Here is a 17,356-nt window from a genome sequence, read left to right as displayed (position 1 = left end):
AATCTGTATATTGACGCTAAAGTCCGTCTGTCGCCCCGACGTACGTTTCAAATATCTTTCCTCAGGGAGCTACAGGATGTACAGGATGTAGGTTTGCTTCATATTTTACTCATCATTGTCTTTGTATGGCAAGACATGAAGTAGAAAACAACTTATGACGAGACGTAAATCTGCTGGGTCAAATTTTAAAGTATCAGCAACATTTCAGTTTATGAAAAAAATCTAATTGCAAAATGCACTAAGAAAAGAGTCATAGAAGAAGTGTCTACCAAAAACTGTTCTGTATCAGACAGAAGTGCTCCAAAATTAGGTTAGTACATTTTGTCTTATGATTACTTGATTTGTGACACACTTCTAACGTGCACCATGCAACGATGTCCTTGCACCACACGATTTGTAAAGATGAGATTTATATTTTTTGCAGCTTAATATTTATTTTCATTTTTAATTTCTAATATGGGATCTGCAAAGTAGCATATACCAGCCAAATCGGTAGAGAGACTTCTTTTCAGGGCAATACCCCAAGGGAAAAATATATTAAAATAGCTCATACCTGCTAAAGCGTCTCATTCAGCCCAACAGTACACTTTTCTGTACTGATGAGGGGCAAGAACCCTGAAACAGTGATGTCCACTGATGGGTCTCCTGTTTGCATATTTTTTTTTTATCCTATGGAAAATTGCACTGAAAAAGGGTCTTTAATCAGAGTTCGGTCTCGTAAGAGCCAGTATTCCCCTGAAATAAACTAGGAATACCTTTCAGTTTGGAAACCATTTACATTAATTTGTACAAAAACTTAGTGCAGCCACCATTAGGAATGTTTTTTCCCCTCTGTATTGGTCATAGGATCCATCCATGGTGCCCCCTAGTACTTAATATACGTGCCTTCAGCACACTTTTTATCAGTTCTCTTAAATCTTCCATGAAAACATTATTTTGTAAAGAATAATTAACAAAAATTAAATCTAATGCTAATGTAAATGAGAAACAGGGAATAACTAAGGTAAAACAGTACATGTGTGCAAGTCATTTTGAACAGGATTTGGAAGTGTAATTTGCACCTAAATAATCATTATGTGAAGATGACGCGCCCCCTGGGCCGTGGGGTACTCGGTGCCGGGCCGGTCGTTGCTAGGAGAGATGTCACAGTGGCGGTGACCCGGTCCGTGACCCAGGGCGGTCAATCAAAAGGGGATATTTACAGGGGATTTATAGTTTTTATATATATAGTTCGTGACGCCACCTGTGGTATGCGGCTAAAGGGAGCCGCCGCTGCGGAGCAGGTCCTCTGGAGCTGGTGTAAATGCAGCAGAGTTGGTTTAGCTCTCCACAGGTAGAGCTTAGCCCCAGGGCAGTGTAGAGCTGTTGTAGCTATTATAGGTGGTGCTGGGCGTTGTAGTGCAGGGGTGATGGCGCAGCAGTAATTCACAGAGACAGTGGGGTGCAGTCCTCAGAGTTTACTCACAGTTGCTAAGTTCCTCAGGTTGCACTGTACAGGTTACAGCCTCCCATGTCGCGCTGCGTTCACCAGGCAGGGGTTCAGCAATCCCTCAGGTAATTCAAGAGTGCCTGGCAGGACCCCGCTCTATGTGCCTTTCTCAGTCGTCTTCCTGCGCTGGCTCTCACCCTCCTGCCCTCCGCCTCACAATCAGTGTCCCAATCCGGAAGCCTCGGGTCTTGTCGGGTGACCTGTAGTCCCCTGGACCCTCCGTGGCCACCTTTTCGGCGATGTAATTGTGGCTGTGGCAACTGCAACTTAAAAGTACAGAAGCCTCCGGTTTCTAGCTGAGCCTTGTAGTTCTCCACTAGTGTAGGGGCCGGTCCCCTCTGCGGCTTGATCCTTCCACACCTGGTAGATTCGGGCGTACGGGTGGCCTCCAGCACTGCCCGTACCCCTAGGATCCCCTCGTTCCTCCTGGAGCCTTCCTTCCTACTCCTCTCTCCTTCTCAGTCTTGGGCCTCTCCGCTAGGCCCACTCTGGGGCAGAGCTCGTGCAGAGCCCCTGCTCCCCTCAACTCTCCTCTCAGACTGGCTTGTCTTTCCAAGATGGTTCCTCTATTTATATCACTTCTTCACAAGTGCTCCCCTGAACTGCTTCCTCCACCCACACCCACTACATGGTTCCCCCTCACTTGGTTCCCCTCCACTCCAGCCAGGGACCAGGGACTGTGCTCTCCCTTAGGAGCAATCTCGCCCTGCCCTACTGAAGTGGACGTGTTGGATGCAGGTGTTAGGATCCCGGGCAGTACTCCATCCTTACCTGAGAGTGGGATACCACACCTCTGGGTGAGATGCAGTACCTCTGTGGCGACTGAACCCGCAGGGGCGCCACACACACAGCACAGGTGGATTACGCCTGGAACTCTCATTTAAAAAGCGCTAATAAAAACGCTACAAAGAATAGACAATGTACAGCAATATAAAAACCACATTTAACGTTCCATGTTTTGTCACTTCTTTAACCTCTTCAGACTTCAAAAGCCAAGAAGCAATTAAAAGAAGTAGCATGCTCATTCTTTGGGCGGCTTCCGCTTGAAAGCCGCTCGCTGTTTAAAGTTTATGCTATTAAAAAAAGACTCCAGCAAAAATGACAGAGAAAATGCCAATGAAGACGCTTCAGGAAAAATATCGCCAAAGTTTTCCTAAAGTGACTGCGCCATGTAAAGCTCGGCGGGTACGCCAGCGTCTAAGAGACATTGTGTGCACTCACCCTTGCTATGTCCCTTGTACCTTCCATATTATTTTCTGGTGATTTGTAAAATACTGTTTTCATATTGTCCTTAATATATTTAAAAAAAAAAAAAAAACCTGCTAATCTCTCAATGAGACAAGGAAGGAGTCTATCTTGCACGGCCGGTATAGTGCCGCTGTACACAATTCCTATGGAGAGCACAGGACCAATCCGTCATTCAGGCCTTTGATTAGTGCAGTGTAGATTTGGGTCCTGAATATTTTGTGAACGATTAACATATTGCTACCTATCAGTTCTTCTGACTTATTGTTACTTGCAACATGAAATGACTCCTAAGTGACTAGGACTGACTCCATATGTCTTAATGACAGCTTGGTCATGTGTTGAGTTCTTCCGGTAATCTCCTTGGTGACTTGGACAGGATCCTTAATCTTGTCAATGTCGTGCTCTATTTGGAAGTCTTCTAATTCATTTTATGTTCTCAAAATCTTTTACGCATTCCAGATTAAGCAATAGGGCCCCATTACTTCTCCTGCCAAGTAGTAAAGAGGCAATAATTGCAGAAATGTAGAAGACAGTCAATTTATGTTACTGATTACAAATCCTTTTTTCCCCAATTCTAATCTTCTTGTTTCAGGCACATTACAGTATATGGCTCCAGAGATCATTGATAAAGGACCCAGAGGATACGGTGCTCCTGCTGATATCTGGTCTCTTGGATGTACGATTATTGAGATGGCAACAGGAAGGCCTCCTTTTCACGAGCTGGGGGAACCCCAAGCTGCCATGTTTAAGGTACATGTTGTATGTCAGGATTTATTTTTCAGGCTCTCTCAGTAAGGATCTTTTCACACTAGTGTTTTTTCATTCCAATGAGGATCACTTTTACATTTTCATGGTGTGTTTACACCTAGTTTTCTGACTTTGATTTTGAGTCAGATTCTGCTACGAAATACACATGAAAAAAAATGCTTTGAATGCTCGGTGAATAAGCTTCAAGTCAATTCTTGGGGTAATTTCTACTAGAAAATGTGCTCTAAATTTGACTATTGAATAAACTGAAACAGAAAAATGCCCCATATACAAAAACATGCCAACAGACTGAAAAATCCATATGTGAATATACACTAGAACGACAGAAAGTCATAGCTGTAAATATGGAAATTTTGATAACAATGTGAACAGAGCTTTACATTTCACACGTGATATGAATGAATTCTAAGGCAAACTACACTTATCCTTTGGTAGAGCACCCCTTTTATTTCCTAGTATTGGACAAATCCCTTTTCTGGGATGCTGCGATGACTATAAATGTGGCCTTCGTGACCACATGATATTTATTGGACTGGGGGGTTAGGCTTGCTGTAACCATTAGAGTTAGGGGAACGTTCGGGGGCAGAGAGGGGTGGACAACATTTTTAGCATCCGTATACACATGAGGAGCTATGTTCTCAACCTTGTCATTGGATGATAACATTTCTAGTAGTTATATATATGGGTGCTAATCATAACTTTTATTTTACAGGTGGGAATGTTTAAAATTCACCCAGAAATTCCGGAGTCCTTGTCTGCGGAGGCCAGGGCTTTTATATTACTGTGTTTTGAGCCTGACCCAGTAAAGCGTGCCACAGTAGCAGACTTGCTGAGAGACTTCTTTCTGAAACAAGCAAATAAAGGAAAGAAAAGTAAAATTGCATTTAAGCCCACAGGTAAACGTCCACAAATATCAAATGAATTGCGATGCAGTATATTACCCCATACGACCTTAGTCTTTACCCTCACATTATACAGGCAAGTCATCGTAAAGGTAGTCATGTGCCTAGAATATAAGACATCTCCATCTGCTCATATAGAAACATTACAGGATTATAGAATTTGTCCGTCTATTTTATGTATTGATTACAAATTACATCAATTGTACAAGATCACAATGACACGTGTGTATATATAAATATATATATATACAGTACAGACCAAAAGTTTGGACACACCTTCTCATTTAAAGATTTTTCTGTATTTTCATGACTATGAAAATTGTACATTCACACTGAAGGCATCAAAACTATGAATTAACACATGTGGAATTATATACTTAACAAAAAAGTGTGAAACAACTGAAAATATGTCTTATATTCTAGGTTCTTCAAAGTAGCCACCTTTTGCTTTGATGACTGCTTTGCACACTCTTGGCATTCTCTTGATGAGCTTCAAGAGGTAGTCACCGGAAATGGTCTTCCAACAATCTTGAAGGAGTTCCCAGAGATGCTTAGCACTTGTTGGCCCTTTTGCCTTCACTCTGCGGTCCAGCTCACCCCAAACCATCTCGATTGGGTTCAGGTCTGGTGACTGTGGAGGCCAGGTCATCTGGCGTAGCACCCCATCACTCTCCTTCTTGGTCAAATAGCCCTTACACAGCCTGGAGGTGTGTTTGGGGTCATTGTCCTGTTGAAAAATAAATGATGGTCCAACTAAACGCAAACCGGATGGAATAGCATGCCGCTGCAAGATGCTGTGGTAGCCATGCTGGTTCAGTATGCCTTCAATTTTGAATAAATCCACAACAGTGTCACCAGCAAAGCACCCCCACACCATCACACCTCCTCCTCCATGCTTCACGGTGGGAACCAGGCATGTAGAGTCCATCCGTTCACCTTTTCTGCGTCGCACAAAGACACAGTGGTTGGAAGCAAAGATCTCAAATTTGGACTCATCAGACCAAAGCACAGATTTCCACTGGTCTAATGTCCATTCCTTGTGTTCTTTAGCCCATGCAAGTCTCTTCTGCTTGTTGCCTGTCCTTAGCAGTGGTTTCCTAGCAGCTATTTTACCATGAAGGCCTGCTGCACAAAGTCTCCTCTTAACAGTTGTTGAAGAGATGTGTCTGCTGCTAGAACTCTGTGTGGCATTGACCTGGTCTCTAATCTGAGCTGCTGTTAACCTGCGATTTCTGAGGCTGGTGACTCGGATAAACTTATCCTCAGAAGCAGAGGTGACTCTTGGTCTTCCTTTCCTGGGGCGGTCCTCATGTGAGCTAGTTTCTTTGTACCGCTTGATGGTTTTTGCAACTGCACTTGGGGACACTTTCAAAGTTTGCCCAATTTTTCGGACTGACTGACCTTCATTTCTTAAAGTAATGATGGCCACTTGTTTTTCTTTACTTAGCTGCTTTTTTCTTGCCATAATGCAAATTCTAACAGTCTGTTCAGTAGGACTATCAGCTGTGTATCCACCAGACTTCTGCACAACACAACTGATGGTCCCAACCCCATTTATAAGGTAAGAAATCCCACTTATTAAACCTGACAGGGCACACCTGTGAAGTGAAAACCGTTTCCGGTGACTACCTCTTGAAGCTCATAAAGAGAATGCCAAGAGTGTGCAAAGCAGTCATCAAAGCAAAAGGTGGCTACTTTGAAGAACCTAGAATATAAGACATATTTTTAGTTATTTCACACTTTTTTGTTAATTATATAATTCCACATGTGTTAATTCATAGTTTTGATGCCTTCAGTGTGAATGTACAATTTTCATAGTCATGAAAATACAGAAAAATCTTTGAATGAGAAGGTGTGTCCAAACTTTTGGTCTGTACTGTATATGTGTATATATATAGATAGATAGATAGATATAGATACGCACGCGCACACACACACACACACACACGCACACACACACACACGCACACACACACACGCACACGCACACACACACACACACACACACACACACACACACACACACTTCTTTGAAAAAGTATTCATAATCCATGAACTTTCCACATTTTTTCATGTGACACCCACAAACTTAAATGTATTTTATTGAAATTTTATGTGATATACCAACACAAAGTAGCAAGTATTTGTGAAGTGTAAAGGAAATGATACATGGTTTTGTAAATGTTTTAAAAATATAAATCTGAAAATTGTTACGTGCATTTGTATTCAGCCCCCTGAGTCAATACTTTGCAGGACCACCTTTCTCTGCAATTCGTAGCAAGTCTGTTGGGGTCTGTCTCTACCAACTTTGCACATCTAGAGCCTTAAATTTTTGTCCATCCTTCTTTGCACACTCGCTGTAGCTCAGGGAAATTGGTTGGAGAGTGAAAACACTACATCTGATTGTTTGGACATTGTTGGCATTGTTTCCATCTCTAGTAGAACCCGGTCTAGCAGGTCGAGGATGCACAGGTAGCAAACAGAACTTGACCCGTAGGTGCAGATGTTGCCTTTTGACGGTTTTACAGCGGAGTTTGCACCAAAGTCTTCCCTGCTTCTGGGTAATGTAGTCTTCAGGAGGAAGCAGGCTATGAAAGTTTTTGTTGTGTTGGAACGACTGTATTGACATTCGATCGGCGAGAATGACAGGGAGTTACGGGGGTGCGGGTCTCTCAATAATGAAAACAGGCGCAGTCAGTGCTTTCTGTTAAGGTAAATGGCAATACAGTTGTCCTCAAAAGTTTACATAACCCGGCAGAATTTTTGCTTTCTTGGCCTTGTTTCAGAGAATATGAATGATAACAAAGAAAACTTTTTCTCCACTCATGGTTATTGGTTGGGTGAAGCCATTTATTGTCAAACTACTGTGTTTTCTCTTTTTAAGTCTTAATGACAACCAAAAACATCCAAATGACCCTGATGAAAAGTTCACATACCCTGGTGATTTTGGCCTGATAAAATGCACAGAATTTGACACAAATGGGTTTGAATGGCTACTAAAGGTAACATCCTCACCCGTGACGTGTTTGCTTGTAATCAATGTGTGTACAGCAAAGTTGAGTGAGTTTCTGGGATCCAGACAGACTCTTGCTTCTTTCATCCAGCCACTGACGTTTCTGGATTGTGAGTCATGGGGAAAGCAAAACAATTTTCAACAGATCTACGGCAAAAGGTAGTTGAACTGTATAACACAGGAAAGGGAAATAAAAAGATATCCAAGGAATTGATAATGCCAGTCAGCAGCGTTCAAACTGTGATTAACAAATGGAAAATCAGGGGCTCTGTAAAAACCAAACCACGGTCAGGTAGACCAACATAAATTTCAGCCACAACTGCCAGGAAAATTGTTCGGGATGCAAAGAAAAACCCACAAATAACATCAGCTGAAATTCAGGACTCTCTGAAAACTAGCGGTGTGGCTGTTTCAAGATGCACAATTAGGAGGCACTTGAAGAAAAATGGGCTGCATGGTCGAGTCGCCAGAAGAAAGCCATTACTGCGGAACCAGGTAATTTGGAGTGATGAAACCAAAATTGAACTTTTTGGCCACAACCATAAAAGTTACATTTGGAGAGAGGTCAACAAGGCCTATGATGAAAGGAACACCATTCCTACAGTAAAGCACGGAGGTGGAGCGCTGATGTTTTGGGGGATGTGTGAGCTACAAAAGCACAGGAAACTTGGTAAAAGTTGAAGGAAAGATGAATGCAGCACGTTATTAGCAAATACTGGAGGCAAATTTGCACTCATTAGCCCGGAAGCTGCGCATGGGATGTACTTGGACATTCCAACATGACAACGATCCAAAACACAAGGCCAAGTCGACCTGTCATTGGCTACAGCAGAACAAAGTGAAGGTTCTGGAGTGGCCATCTCAGTCTCCTGACCTCAATATCATTGAGCCACTCTGGGGAGATCTCAAGCGCGCAGTTCATGCTAGACAGCCCAGGAATTTACAGGAACTAGAGGCTTTTTGCCAAGAAGAATGGGCAGCTTTACCATCTGAGAAAATAAAGAACCTCGTCCACAACTACCACAAAAGACTTCAAGCTGTCATTGATGTTAGAGGGGGTAATGCACAGTATTAAGAACTGGGGGTATGTGAACTTTTGATCAGGGTCATTTGGATGTTTTTGGTTGTCATTAAGATTTAAAAAGAGAAAACACAGCAGTTTGACAATAATTGGCTTCATCCAACCAATAACCATGAGTGGAGAAGAAGTTTTTTTTGGTATGATTCATATTCTCTGAAACAAGGCCAAGAAAGGAAAAATTCTGCCGCAGTATGTAAACTTTTGAGCACAACAGTATATGACTCAAAAAAATAAGGGATGTTGGGGAAACTCCTTTAAAAGTGAAAAGTAACCATATAAATACATATATTGCTGGCACTCAATAGGGGCGTCTTCTGGAAGACACATTGTGGAGTTCAGCAAAAACCAAGATGTGAAGGCAGGAGCTTTACCCCTATCCCAAAGCCCCATATATAAATGCATTGATGCCATAAGGCATCCGATTCTTTCTGTAGAAACCTTTCCCTTCCATGTCAACCTCCTGTGCAAGATATAAGCTCAGAAAATGAACCCTGGGATCTTTATATTACATTATATTAGAAAGCGCATATATGTGTGCAGTAGTAGTGTCCCTGTGTGTAACATGTATGGCAGGTTCAGCGGTCAGCAGGGGACGGTGTACAGCGGCCGTGGTCTTCAGATGGACATTCTTAGTATATCAGGTTACATTAATTAACTAACATAGTGTTCGCTTTCATAAAGACTTTCATTTTATAAAGTTATGTATGGGGCTTGGCCGGAGCTCTGTTCTGGGTGAGGCTTAGTGTAGATGTGTTAAATCTCAAGTAATTAAATAGTTGGGATTTCTGTGATGTACCAAACGTCTTTAGAAGAAACTTTTTCATAATGTGATATATTACAACAAACGTTCTGCAGCCATACTGTTCAGGGTTTATGTGACATCAAACCTACCGCATTTACCAACTTACCTGATCTCAAATAGTGGCTTATATCAGTAATGATTATAAAGCAAAATTAGGAAGTTCTGCAAGTAAATATAATGTGTGTCCATTCATGGGAAACCTCTTTTGTTACAATTATCTCCTGCTATGTCAGATAACCAAGGACAGGAAACCATAATATTGCCTGAAAGGAACACTAACTATAGAAAATGCACACACACGCAAAAAATATCCGAGCTATTCCTCTTCTGATCCATCCTCTGTGTGTGTCTAAAAACTCAGTCAGAACTGTTTGCTTTAAAAGGGATCGGTCAGCAGGTTTTTGCTACCCCATCTAAAGGCCATATAACGTAGGGGCAGAGACCCTGACTCCAGTGACATGTCACTTATTGAAACTGCTGAAAGCAGCCCAGTAAAATCCCTGTTTTATCTGCTGCAGACTTAGCAGTTCTCTGAATGCTGAGCTGTGTATAACTCCACCCACACCACTGATTGGCTGCTTTCTGTGTAACTGTTCATAGGCAGAAAGCTGCCAATCATTGGGGGTTATACAGAGCTCATGAATATGAAGGACTACCTAGCAGCAGGATTACTAGTACTCTAGTGATTATCTCCTGCTGATAAAACAGTGTTTTTATCAAAACTACAGCAAGCAGCCGAGTAAATGACTCATTGCTAGAACTAAGGTTTCTGCCCCTACATCATGCTGCTCTCAGATTAGGTGGCAAAAACCTGGTGACAGATTCCCTTTAAGAATATGCAGAAAATCTGCCAGAACTAGGTCACATTCAGACGGCTGGTACATTTTATCATTTACATTCTGACAGTAGGTCCTGGCCTAAAACTAACCTGAAAATGACCAGATCCAATAGTTTTATACTGCAGGGTCTTATGGCGGTAACATATGCTGTAATGCACCCTCATTATGACCCTCATCTGCCAAAATAAAATCCTGTCTATTTTTGTCATTCTAAGTTTTGGTGTTCCTTAATGCACAGAGACAACAGTCACAAATGCAGAATGTGTTGTGTCCTTTTGCAATACATACCTTGGGTCTTTTCAAGTAATTACTTTTTTTGCATAAATAGCACAATGCCGATAGTTCTCTCGATGATATTTTTTTCAGCTGACCCTAATGTCTACTAGAGCCCGTAGACCAGAGGTGTCAAACTCCTTTTCACTGAGGGCCACATCAGCACCATGGTTGCCATCAAAGGGCCACTTTTTAAGGGCTCATGCAGACGTCTGTGCAACATGGTACAAGTACGGACTGCAATGCATGTATTGGCCAGGGGTTGGAAGAGAGATGATTTTGAGTAGTAGGGCTATGAGAGCTGTCCCTGGGTTGTAGGGCTAATAGAGAGCTGTGCCAGTCCTCAGAGTCCAAGATGGCCTGCTCCCTATGCTAAGTACTGGCTGTGCCTGCTCTGATTCAAGGATGGAACCATACAAAAGTGCTGGCTGACTGCGTTCACTCTATTTCAAAGATGGCACCTACTCCTTGTGCTGGCGCCGCACCCTCTACTAAGTGCTGGCTGCATTCGCACAGATTCCAAGATAGCATCAGCTTCTTGTGCTGGCTCTTCCTCCTCTGCTAAATGTTGGCTATGTCGATGTAGAACTCAGCCAGTATTTAATAGAGGGGATGGCGCTAGCATAGGGGCGGGTGCTATCTTGGGTTATGAACTCTGACACACACCTCTACTCTGCTCAGACCATCTCTCTGTATGGGAGTCAGTCCTTCTGTATACTGACCTCGCGGATAACATAAAATCATGTGGTGGGCCAGATTTGGCGCACGGGCTTGAGTTTGACACCTCTGTTACCAGTAAAGTGGGAACCCCCTATATTTATAGTGACAGATGACGGATCTGAGTGGGGGCTGGTTTTGTGCAGGATAAGTTAGGGTTTTTGTTAGTAACATTTTGGGGTACATAACACTTTTTGATCGCTTTCAGTATTTAGTTCGCTTGTGTTCTACACTGATCAGTTACGTCGGGGTTTCCGTGTAAATCCCACAAAAATAAATACGATTCAGATGAGAATCCCCGATGGATCCACTCACTACAATGAGGCAGGTGGAAGCACTGTCTACGCCTTTTGGTGTTCGTTCTGGTGGTATCCATCCTTTTAGGCGTGCACAGAACGGTGGTCGACCACACTTGTGCACTAAAAGAACACCTAAAATAACGTTACATCGTCGGAACAGAGACCAGATGGAGTCAAAAGGGACTTCTTGTGCCTCATAAGTGTTTAGTTCCGTCAGGGGGTTTGATCAATTTTTATTGTTTGTCAGTATAATGAAAAAGCAACCTTTTTTTTTTTGTTCAGTGTTCACTGGACGGAATAAATAAAGTAATAATTTCATAGTTCGGGTCGTTCCGGACACCAATTATGTGTATGTTGTATTTTGTTTTGTCACAAATGCTGCATTTTTAGTGGCGAAACTGGTTTTCATGATTTCTGTGCTGTTTTTTTTTTTTTTTTACATATTATATTTCACTTTTTTAAAAAAATTTCACTAAACCCCACTGTAGGACATGAATATTTTTCCCTTTGATCGCTGGTCTCATGCACTGCAACACTCGTGTATTGCAGTGCCTGAGACTTGTCAGTGAGTCACTGATTGTGCCTGTTAGACTCTCCTTATATCGGCCACCGTATACTGGGGTCATCGGATGACCCCAGGGTACCATAGCATCGATCTTCACCCTCGATTATGATCGCGAGGGGCCAATGGTGATAAAGAGGATCTTTCTCTGGTGCCTCTTAACATGGTGGATTTTGGCGCCAAGTACCAGGAAGTGGCATTTCAATCACTGGGCACTGGGGGAGATGTGAAAGTCCCCTAGCATTTGCCCCAACTGGTGGAGCTGTCACTAACTGCTGTAGTTAGTAGAGATCTTTCGCCGGTCAGTGCAGGAATCTCATTGCTGAGCTGCCGAGCCTCCTCCTTCTCCTAGTCCACGCCCCCCTCGCTGGTCAAATGTAATCACCCATCGGGTTTTTCCTCGCGGGCCAAAAGTAATCACTCCACAGGCCAGATTTGGCCTGCTGGCGAGAGTTTGACATATATGCCCTAGACTTTCTATTGCACTGCACACGTTTGTTTTTAATTAGTTGTGTTTATTTTTCTGCTGGTAATAGAAGCACCATTGCTTACTAATAAATCTAGAGAGAGTTACCTTATTCAGACCCCCACACGCCATAAATGTGTAATTGACGTAATTGCCGCTGTTCTTCTGAATCTTCTGAATCTGTCATTGTTTTTCCTGTTCCTATCTTTCTCCATTCCCCACAGAGAAGAGTTGAGGACCACGCCTACTTGACTAAAAGTGATGATCTACGAACAGGGAAGAGAGGGCCATAGCTCAGAAATATAGAGCCGCAAGAACAAAACAAAAATAACTCTAGATGCATGCAAACAACAGCACTTCTAAAATGTAAAAAATTACTTACAGTCATGGCCGAAAGTGTTGGCACCCTTGAAAGTATTTCTTCCATTACACATGTTTTATTATACACATGTTTATTTCCTTTGTGTGTATTGGAACAACAAAAAAAAAGGCAAATTGGACATAATTTCACATAAAACCCCAAAAATGTGCTGGTCAAAATTGTTAGCACCCTCAACTTCATATTTGGTTGCACACCCTCTGAAATAAATAACTGCAATCAGTCGCTTCCTATAACCATCAACAAGCTTCTTACACCTATCAACTGGAATTTTGGACCACTCTTCTTTTGCAAACTGCTCCAAGTCTCTCTTATTTGAAGGCGCCTTCTCCCAACTGTAAATTTTAAGATCTCTCCTCAGGTGTTCAATGGAATTTAGATCCAGACAGATTGCTGGCCACTTCAGATCTCTCCAGCGCTTTGTTTCCATCCATTTCTGGATGTTTCTTGAAGTATGTTTGGGGTAATTGTCCTGCTGGAAGACGTAGGACACAAATCCAGCTATCTGACATTGGGCACTACATTGCAACCCAAAATCCGTTGGTAATCTTCAGATTTCATAATGCCTTGCACACAGTCAAGGCACTCAGTGTCAGAGGCAGCAAACCAACTCCAAAACATCTTTGAACTTCCACCATATTTGACTGTAGGTACTGTGTTCTTTTCTTTGCAGGCCTCATTCCATTTTCGGTAAACAGTAGAATGATATGCTTTAGCAAAAAGCTCTCTCTTGGTCTCATCTGTCCACAAGACTCTTTCCCAGAAGGATTGTGGCTTACTCACGTACATTTTGGCAAACTGCAGTCTAGCTTTTTTTATGCCTCTGTGTCAGCATTGGGGTCCTTCTGGGTTTCCTGCCATAGCATTTCATTTCATTCAAATATTGACAGATAGTTCACGCTGACACTGATGCACCCTGAGCCTGCATGACAGCTTGAATTTCTTTAGAACTTGATTGGGGCTGCTTATCTAAAATCCGGACTATCCTGCTTTGCAACCTTTCATCAATTTTTCTCTGCCATCCACGTCCAGGGAGATTAGCTACAGTGCCATGGGTTGTAAACTTCTTGATTTATGTTGCACACCGTGGACAAAGAACTTCAAGATCTCTGGAGATGAACTTGTAACCTTGAGATTGTTGATATTTTTCAAAAATTTTGGTTAAGTCACAAGACAGTTGTCTTCTGATCTTTCTGTTCTTCATGCTTAGTGTGGTGCACACAGACACACAATGAAAAGATTGAGTCAACTTCTCCCCTTTTTATCTGATTTCAGGTGTGATTTTCATATTTTTCCACACCTGTTACTTGCCACAGGTGAGTTTGAACAAGCTTCACATGCTTGAAACAAAGTTGTTTACCAACAATTTTGGAAAGGTGCCAACAATTTTGTCCAGCCAATTTTTGGGGATTTTGTGTGAAATTATGTCCAATTTGCCCTTTTTAAAATTTGCCCAATTTCAAGGGTGCCAACACTTTCGGCCATGACTGTATATGTAGCAAATAAAAAACAAAGCAGCACAATTCATGTGTACCTGGTAGCCACGGTAAGGCATCTCTCAAATTACCAGGACCCTATCAATGTGAACAACTCTCTAAGTGACTATGTCTGCTTGTATGTGGGATGATAAGATCCTGCTGCAATTAAAAACGCCTGTGACATAGAGGCGGAGTGCTCAGTCAAAGCTAATACATAGAAACAGAAAAAACTGGCCGGCACTTTCAATACAAGAAATAGGTGTGAACAGGTGCTAACTAGGAGCAGCTACCTCCATATACAAATAACAAACAAAGCAGCACACTAACGCTAAGTATGCGAACATGAAATATATGAAATCTGAATAGCCTTACAGCTGTAGAAAATATAAATAAATGAGAAATCTTAGCTCATAAATTGGCCAATTCATGTGTACCTGGTAGCCACGGTAAGGCGTCTCTTAAAATACCAGGACCCTAACAATGTGAACTCCTCTCTAAGTGACTATGTCTGCTTGTGCTAGTTAGCTTAGCACCTGTTCACACCTATTTTTCGTATTGGAAGTAACGGCCAGTTTTTTCTGTTTCTATGTATAAGCTTTGACTGAGCACTCCGCCTCTGATTTTAATTGCAGCAGAATCTTATCATCCCACACACAAGCAGATATAGTCTCTTAGAGAGGTATTCACATTGATAGGGTCCTGGTATTTTGAGAGATGCCTTAATGTGGCTACCAGGTACACATGAATTGGCCAATTTATGCGCTAAGATTTCTCATGTATTTCTTTTTTCTACAGCAGTAATGCTATTCAAATTTCATATACATCAAATTCGCATACTTGGCATTACAGTGTGCTGCTTTTGTTTTTTATTTGTATATGGAGGTAGCTGCTCCTAGTAAGCACCTGTTCACACCTATTTCTTGTTTTGGAAGTGCCGGCCGTTTTTTTCTGTTTCTATGTATATGTAGCAAGTCACAGGTCCTTTCTAACAAATTTAAAAAAAGTGATAAACCCATTGGCACCAATTCAACAAAGTATATACACTAGAAATCTGAAGGAAAAACGTTGAAAAGTTGCAAATTTTTTGCGCAATGTGAAGTTGTGCAGCTGTTCAAATTTTTGGCATTATCATGCCAGTTTTGAGCAGCTCCTCCAAATTTGGTAGAGCTGGGGAAGGACGGTGCTAGGCAATGCTTACTCACGTAACTCATGATGAGCTGTGCAGTACCTTATGCCACAAATTTTACTCCAGTCCTTCACTGGAGTAAGATTTCTATCAAGGGGCATGCTACATTTAAGATGCACCTAATTCATTAAGAGGTGTGCGCCTCTTAATGAATCCGGCGCCTCTGACTCCAGCAAGCCCCCTCATCATGACTGATGAATCGGGACCATTGTTTGTAAAGATGACTGTACATCAGTTTTGGTTGCACGTTGAATAAAACCACAGTATAATGTGATAGTGATAAGGCCCGTATTATGGTTGCAGATTACAATCGCAGTACATCTTTGCCGCTGCCAGTGCCCGGAGAACTGGCAGGGAGCAGTAGCAGTGAACATGGATCAGTATCGCCTGACTCGGATGCAAAGCATGAATTATTCTTTGAAAAGGCTAAAAAATTGAGTTCTGAAACTCCTTCCAACAAAACTCCTACATCCAATTTATTGAGGTGAGTGCACTATTGACACTGAAGACTTAGTTTAACCACTTCGCACCAGAGCCTGTTTTTGCCTTCGTGACCGGGCCAATTTTTTCAATTCTGACCACTGTCACTTTATGAGGTAATTACTCTGGAATGCTTCAACGTATTCCCCTGATTCTGAGACTGTTTTTTCATGACATATTGTACTTCATGATAGTGGTAAAATTTCTTCCATATAACTTGCGTTTATTTGTGAAAAAATCGGAAATTTGGCGAAAATTTAGAAAATTTTGCAATTTTCAAACTTTGAATTTTCATGCCCTTAAATCAGAGAGATATGTCACACAAAATAGTTAATAAATAACATTTCCCACATGTCTACTTTACATCAGCACAATTTTGGAACCAAAATTTTTTTTTGTTAGGGAGCTATAAGGGTTAAAAGTTGACCAGCGATTTCTCATTTTTCCAACAAAATTTACAAAAACATTTTTTTAGGGACCACATCATATTTGAAGTCACTTTGAGGGGTCTTTATGACAGAAAATACCCAAAAGTGACACCATTCTAAAAACTGCACCCCTCAAGGTGCTCAAAACCACATTCAAGAACTTTATTAACCCTTCAGGTGCTTCACAGGAATTTTTGGAATGTGGAAAAAAAAATTTTACATTTAACTTTTTTCACAAAAATGTTACTTTAGACCCAATTTTTTTTATTTTCACAGGGGTAACAGGAAAAAATGGACCCCAAATTTTTTTGTGCAATTTCTCTTGAGCGTGCTGATACCCCATATGTGAGGGAAAACCACTGTTTGGGCGCACTGCAGGGTTCGGAAGGGAAGGAGCGCCATTAGACTTTTTGAATGTAAAATTTGTCTGAATAATTAGCAGACGCCATGTTGCGTTTGGAGAGCTCCTGATGTGCCTAAACAGTGGAAACCCTCCACAAGTGACACCATTTTGGAAACTAGACCCCTTAGGGAACTTATCTAGATGTGTGGTGAGCACCTTGAACCCCAAGGTGCTTCACAGAAGTTTATAATATTGAGCTGTAAAAATAAAATTTTCACATTTTTCCCACAAAACCGTTTTTCATCCCTTAATTTTGCATTATCATAAGGGTAATAGGATAAATTGCACCATGAAATTTGTTGTTCAATTTCTCCTGAACACGCTGATACCCCATATGTGGAGGCAAATTACTGTTTGGGCGCATGGCAGGGTTTGAAAGGGAAGGAGCGCCATTTGACTTTTTGAATGTAAAATTTGTTTGAATAATTAGCAGACGCCATGTCGCATTTGGGGAGCCCCTAATGTGACTAAACAGTGGAAACCCCCCACAAGTGCCACCATTTTGGAAACTAGACCCCTTAGGGAACTTATCTAGATGTGTGG

General features: G+C 41.8%; 1 protein-coding gene across 1 annotated transcript in view; it reads left to right on the top strand.

Moving 5' to 3' along the window:
- Positions 1 to 17,356, top strand: part of MAP3K15 (mitogen-activated protein kinase kinase kinase 15) — a 187,572-nt gene that overhangs the window by 156,660 nt on the left and 13,556 nt on the right. Inside the window, exons 19-21 of the mRNA XM_073667462.1 lie at positions 3,330 to 3,487; positions 4,218 to 4,401; positions 15,806 to 15,986. Coding sequence (XP_073523563.1) covers positions 3,330 to 3,487; positions 4,218 to 4,401; positions 15,806 to 15,986 — 523 coding nt within the window. The remainder of the gene's footprint in view (positions 1 to 3,329; positions 3,488 to 4,217; positions 4,402 to 15,805; positions 15,987 to 17,356) is intronic.

Source organism: Phyllobates terribilis, unplaced genomic scaffold, assembly GCF_046119375.1.
Source record: "Phyllobates terribilis strain yellow unplaced genomic scaffold, ASM4611937v1 Scaffold_2__4_contigs__length_985480577, whole genome shotgun sequence".
Lineage (NCBI taxonomy): Eukaryota > Metazoa > Chordata > Amphibia > Anura > Dendrobatidae > Phyllobates > Phyllobates terribilis.
Note: the sequence above shows the minus strand (reverse complement) of the source record. Positions and strands in the feature narration are given on the sequence as shown.